The 6,024-nt window shown below is 50.4% G+C and overlaps 1 protein-coding gene across 1 annotated transcript; it reads right to left on the minus strand.

The window, feature by feature from the left end:
- Positions 1–9: 9 nt before the first annotated feature.
- On the minus strand, positions 10–2,491 carry MAFA (MAF bZIP transcription factor A). Its single transcript, XM_042463987.1, has one exon. It carries the CDS (start codon positions 1,137–1,139, stop codon positions 57–59), a length of 1,083 nt encoding a protein of 360 aa, XP_042319921.1. The 5' UTR covers positions 1,140–2,491; the 3' UTR covers positions 10–56.
- Positions 2,492–6,024: the final 3,533 nt, after the last annotated feature.

Raw genomic sequence — 6,024 nt, forward strand, 5'->3', positions numbered from 1 at the left:
CCCCATAGATGTGCAGGAAGCCCCCCCCTGCCCCCAGAGTCCTCTGCTGCTTGGCTTCACATGAAGAAGTCTGCGGAGGCGGGGGTCTTGTTGGGGGGCGCCTCTCTGGCGGGGTTGTTGTTGTTGGAGGGATTAGGGCCTGGAAAGGGCCTGTTTGGGGCACTGTTGGCGCCGGCCAGCTTCTCATACTTGTCCTTGTAGAGGTCCCTCTCCTTGGCCAGCCTCTGGACCTCGGCCTTGAGCTGCTCCACCTGGCCCTGGAGCTGGCATTTCTCGCTCTCCAGGATGTGCCGCTGCTGGACGCGCTTGTAGCGGCAGGACTGGGCGTAGCCACGGTTCTTGAGGGTGCGGCGTTTCTGCTTCAGGCGGATCACCTCTTCCTTGCTGAAGCCCCGCAGCTGGCGGTTGAGTTCCCGCACCGACATGGAGACCAGCTGGTCGTCGGAGAAGCGCTCCTCCAGGCGCAGGTGGTGGTGATGGTGGTGATGGTGGTGATGGTGGTGGCCTCCAAGAGCAGGGCCTCCATGGTGGTGGTGGTGGTGGGAACCCAGGCCGCCACCACCTCCAGGCCCACCGCTGCCATGATGGTGGGCAGCGTGATGGTGGTGGTGGTTGGCCATTTCCTCACCTGGGAAGGACTGTCCACCTCGAAAGCCTTCATACCCTCCTCCAGTGGTTCCTCCTCCATTGCCTTGGTGGGGATGCTGGTGGTGAGGGTTGCCAATGAGGGCCTCGACGGCATCTTCGGGACTCAAGTGGAGGGCTTCCGGGTTGAGGTGCGGTGGTGGCGGGTAACCGGCCATCCAGTAGAGCTCCTCCAGCTGGGCCTTGCCTGCGTTGGCCCCGCTTCCGACGGCTTGGCCCAGCCCTGGGCCTCCTCCTCCTCCTCCGGCCCCATTGCCTGCCCCATTGCCCGGGCTGGGGGCACAGAAGCTGGGCGAAGAGGGCACTGAAGAGCAAGGGGTGCTGAGTGGCGTCGAGGAGAGCGATCCCGGCGGTGGGAGGCGCGGGCAGAAGCGTTCAGCCTCAGAGGGCTCCTTCTTCACCTCGAACTTCATCAGGTCGAAGTCGTTGACGTACTCGATGGCCAAAGGGCTGCTCGGCAAGTCCGCCCCGCTCAGCGCCAGCTCCGATGCCATTGCCTCAAGAACGCATCGGGGGACCCCCCGGCAGCCCCACACCGACGCCAGGACCCACGGGGAGAAGGCGGCAATCCCCCCGATGGCTCAGCCTTTGCAAAGGGAGCCCCAAAGGAGAAGGGCCTTCCAAGAGGGACTTGATCTTCTAGAAGAATTGTTTGACAGCTCCTGGGCAGGGTTTCCTTCCAAGGGGACACAAAAGAGGACTTACTCTACTGGGAGCACTTGTTCTTTTGCAAGTAGCAGACAAAGGCTTTCTTTCCAAGGAGGGGAAAAAAGAGGATTTACTTTACTGGGAGCAATTCTTCAAGGGCTTGGAGCCCCAAATGTCTTTCCAAGGTGGGAGCACTTTCCTTTGCAAGCAGAGCAGGGTTTCCTTTCCAAGAAGGAAGAAAGAGGGTCTTGATCTTCTGGAGCAATTATTCGAGGGCTTCTGCCTTTGCAAGCAGCTTTTCCTTCCAAAGAAGAAAAAAGCAGTCTGAATCTCTAGCTTTTAGAAACTATTGGAGGGCTTTGCTTGCAAGCGGCGAAGTAGACCAGGACCCCCAGAAGGGGCTTTTTCTTCCAAGGGGAAATAAAACCAAGAGGTCCGAGACTATCGGTAGGACTTCTTGAAGGGCTTTGCTTGCAGATGGAGGAGTAGACCGGGACTCTCCAAAGAGAAGGGTCCTTCCGAAGGGGCGAAAAAAAAGAGAGAGAGAGCACTTCTTGGAGGGCTCTGCTTTTTGCAAGGAGGTCAGCAAACCGGGACCCCTAGGAAAAAAAGGGGGGGCTTCCTTGCAAGGGAGGGGGAGGGAGGAAGGGGGAGGCTTTGGGGGTCCTGGCCTCCCCCCCCTTCGGAGAAAACAGAAACAGAGGAAGAAGGAGAAGAAAGAGGGAAAAGGAGGGGAGAAAGTTGGGAAGGGTCCCAGGGAGGGCAGGGAGAAGAGCAGCCCCTCCTCACCCTCACTCCGCCTCCCGAAAAAGGGAGCAAAGGGGAGCTTTTCGGAGGGGGGCAGTTCCAGTTGGAAAGTCCAGAGCTCAGCAAAAGGGCCTTCCTTTCCTCCTCCTCCTCCTCTTCTTCTTCCTCTGGGATGCAGTTGCTGGTCAGCTCCGACGGCTGGAGGGTGGTCCCTTGTGCGAGAAAATATAAAAAGTCCCCTTGCAAAGTCTCTTTTTGCAAAAATCCCCTTTTGCAAAAGTCTCCCCTTGTGCCCAAAGTCCCTTTTTGCAAAAGTAAATTCTGTGCAAAGCGGTCTCCCTTTTGCCAAGGAAGGGGCTGCTTGGAAGGCTTGCAGAGGGGCGCCGGGGCTGCAAGAAACCCCCCTTTTCCCTCTTCCTCTTTTCCCCAAAGGTCCCCCCTCTGCCTTGCAACCGCCTCCCTCCCTTTGCGAGCCACTGAAGTGCTGAATGGAGCATTCCTGCTTTTATATGAGGAGCCCGGGCAAACCACGCCTCCCAGGGCGGGGCCAGCCTCCTCTCCTCCTATCAGCAGCCGGGGCTAGAGGGGCGATTTGCGTATCCCTATGGCAACCCCAGGGTCCAGCTGTCACTCTCCGGAGGGAACAGCTGGAAGCCCTGGGAAAAAGTTGGAACCTCCCTCTGGTGGCCGTCGAGGGAAATGCAGGCCCTGGACCAGAGACAAGGGATGCTCTGCTGGGATGCAGGAGTGGGAAGATGCACGTGTGGAAGGGATGCACACGCGTGTACGTCGCCCAAACCCGTGCAAAGCGTCTTTGGGAGGGTCGTCCCTCACCTAGGTCTGGATATGGCCCTGGACCGACTTTCTTTCGCCATTGCAATCGTAGGTTCAGTGTCATCCCTTTGCAAAAATTAGTTTGGAAAAGTTCTTCCTTGGGGCTATAACTCCCAGGAGGCCCTCCAGCCGGCTCCCAGAATGCCTCACCAGGCAGTCAAACCAGATTATGATCTGGAAAATGAGGCTTTGGGTGATTCTGGAGTTGCTAGCTTTGGGTGGGGAAGAAACCTGGGGACTGTTATCCAATGCTATTTTAATTTATTGTCTGCTATATTTTATTGTTTGAATGTTATGATTTATTAATATGTATTATGTTTAATTGTTTTTGTAGCATTTATGCCACAGGCAGGCTTGTTTTATCTATTTTAATGGATTGTATATACAGCGCTGTGTACATTTACAGTGCTTTATAAATAAAGTGCAGAGTGCAGAGTACCGGAGCGGAGCAATGGCGTCACAGCAAACTACAAATCCCAGATTCCATAGCACTGAGCCAAGGAGGATGGAGCACGCGTGGTGCGAACAGAACAAACATTACAATTATCTGTGTGGATGGTCATAGCATCTTAGAGTTGGAAGGGACCCTCAAAGGTCATCCAGTCTAACCCCACTCTGCCATGCAGGAACTCACAATCAAAGCACCTCCAACAGGTGTGTAGGGTAATATAAGTTTCCTAAGGCTTTGGCCTTTGCTAAGGAAACACATATTTAAATATCAAAAATACCAAGGCCAAGCCTGTTAGGGTCTAGCTTTAAAATCAGCAGAGCAGCAGAAATGTGCCTTTGTCTAACTATGCTTCCCTAAGAACTGAGACTGGCTCCAAAACCAACAAACAGTTTAAACAAAAGTTTACTAATGGCTTTAATGTATATTTACATAGAGGCCATAGCCTAATAGTTAATAGTTCAGGTTAAGAGGAAATCTTTATCTCACCATCTGAGTCCCAGTTCTGGGAAAAGAGCAGGATACAGATGATCATGATGATGATGATGATGATGATGATGATGATGATGATGATGAAAGTTGAGAGAGGAGGAAAATGGGAACCTGGAGTGCAGGTGAAAATCTTTGAGAAAGTGTGTGTTAGTCCCAAAGGGAGAGTTACCTAAATCACGAAAGAGAGGGGGGGAGTTTTCATGCAGGAAATCCCTATCTATCTACAGTACCTAGGGGGAAAGAGAATGTAAAAATCTTCCAACAGGACGGCCATCCAGCCTCTGTTTAAAAACCTCCAAAGAAGGAGATGCTACCACTTTCCAAAGCACCGATATTCAGAATTTCACTCTCTCCAATGCTAGGAATTTGGAGGAACATTTCAATTGCAGCAGCAGAGTTCTTCCTTGGGAGGCAAAGCCTTCATTTCGTTCTCTATCCCATAGTTATGCCACTGACTCCAATGCTGACAATCCCATGGTGGTGTGTGTTGGCAAGATTTCATAGAATCATAGAGTTGGAAAAGACATCAAGGGCCATCCAGTCCAACCCCCTTCTGCCATGCAGGAACTCTCAATCAAAGCATACCTGACAGATGGTCATCCAGCCTCTTTTTAAAGACCTCTAAAGAAGGAGATTCCACCATGATTCAAGACAATGCATGCCATTGTTGAACAGCCCTCACTGTCAGGAAGTTCCTCCTAATGTTGAGATGGACTCTCTTTTCCTGCAGCTTGCATCCATTGCTCTGGGTCCTAGTTTCTGGAGCAGCAGAAAACAAGCTTGCTCCCTCCTCAATATGACAGCCCTTCAAATATTTAAAGAGGGCTCTCATATCACCTCTTAACCTTCTCTTCTCCACACTAAACATACCCAGCTCCCTAAGTCTTTCCTCATAGGGCTTCATGGTTTCCAGACCCTTCACCCTTTTGTAGCCCTCTGGACCTGCTCCAGTTTCTCCACATCCTTTTTGAATTGTTTTGCCCAGAACTGGACACAATATTCCAGGTGGGGTCTGACCAAACCAGAATAGAGTGGCAATATTACTTCCCTTGATCTGGACACTATACTTCTATTGATGCAGCCTAAAATTGCATTGACCTTGTTAGCTGCCGCATCGCACTCTTGACTCATGTTCAACTTGTGGTCTATTTGGACTCCAAGATCCCTTTCACACAATTCAGCCACTTGAGAAAGGAGTTCTCCAAGGTGCTGAACACAGAATCCTTTTCGGGAGGGATATTATTGTTATAAATGTTTAAGACTAGAAGAATAAATATCTGTAAAAGAAAAAAAGAAGTTATGAATAAAGAAATAAAATAGAAAGTTGGATAATAACTAAGCAAGTACATAAACACAAATTTTCTAAGTTGGCTTTGCTGTATTAAATTAATGGTGAAACATGATTGTTTTGGTATTAATAGAATTGTATGATTACATTTGGAGTAAGTTTATGTTAGCCTTTTGGTGTGTTGTTGTTGCTGTTGGTAAAAATGTGCTGATAAATGTTTTTTTTCATTTGGGCTGATATTTAATAAATATGTATTTTTAAAAAAAGAATAACAGAATCCTAGAGTTGAGAGGGACCCCAAGGGCCCTGATCCTGTCCAACCCCCTTCTGCCATGCAGGAACTCTCAATCCAAGCATCCCCTGTGACAGATGTCCATCCAGCCTCTGTTTAAAAACTTCCGAAGAAGGAGGCCCCACCACACTCTTTCTTTAGTTTGCATCCATTGCTCTGGGTCCTAGTCTCTGGAGCAGCAGAAAACAAGTTTGCTCCATCTTAAGTATGACATCCCTTCAAGACACCCATCTAACCCCATACTTTACCCCAACACTTCATGGGCACCCCTTCACACATTACACATAGAATCATGGAGTTGGAAGAGACTGCAAGGGCCATCCAGTCCAACCCCCTTCTGCCATGCAGGAACTCTCAGTCAAAGCATCCCCATTGACAGATGGCCATCCAGCCTTTGTTTAAAGACCTCCAAGGAAGGAGACTCCAACCCTCTCCAAGGCAATGTATTCCACTCCACTGGCTTCTTCATCAGGGAACTGATCTAAAAAGATCACACAGGAGAACTACTGCTCTAGATCAGTGATTCCCAAACTCTAGTCCTCCTGGGGCTTGGAACTCCAGGTCCAAGGTTTGACCTGGACTGGTTCCTATCTCAGCAGGTCTTGGAATCACTCCAGGACTAAGCCCAAG

This window comes from Sceloporus undulatus, chromosome 4 (assembly GCF_019175285.1).
Source record: "Sceloporus undulatus isolate JIND9_A2432 ecotype Alabama chromosome 4, SceUnd_v1.1, whole genome shotgun sequence".
Classification (NCBI taxonomy): Eukaryota; Metazoa; Chordata; class Lepidosauria; order Squamata; family Phrynosomatidae; genus Sceloporus; species Sceloporus undulatus.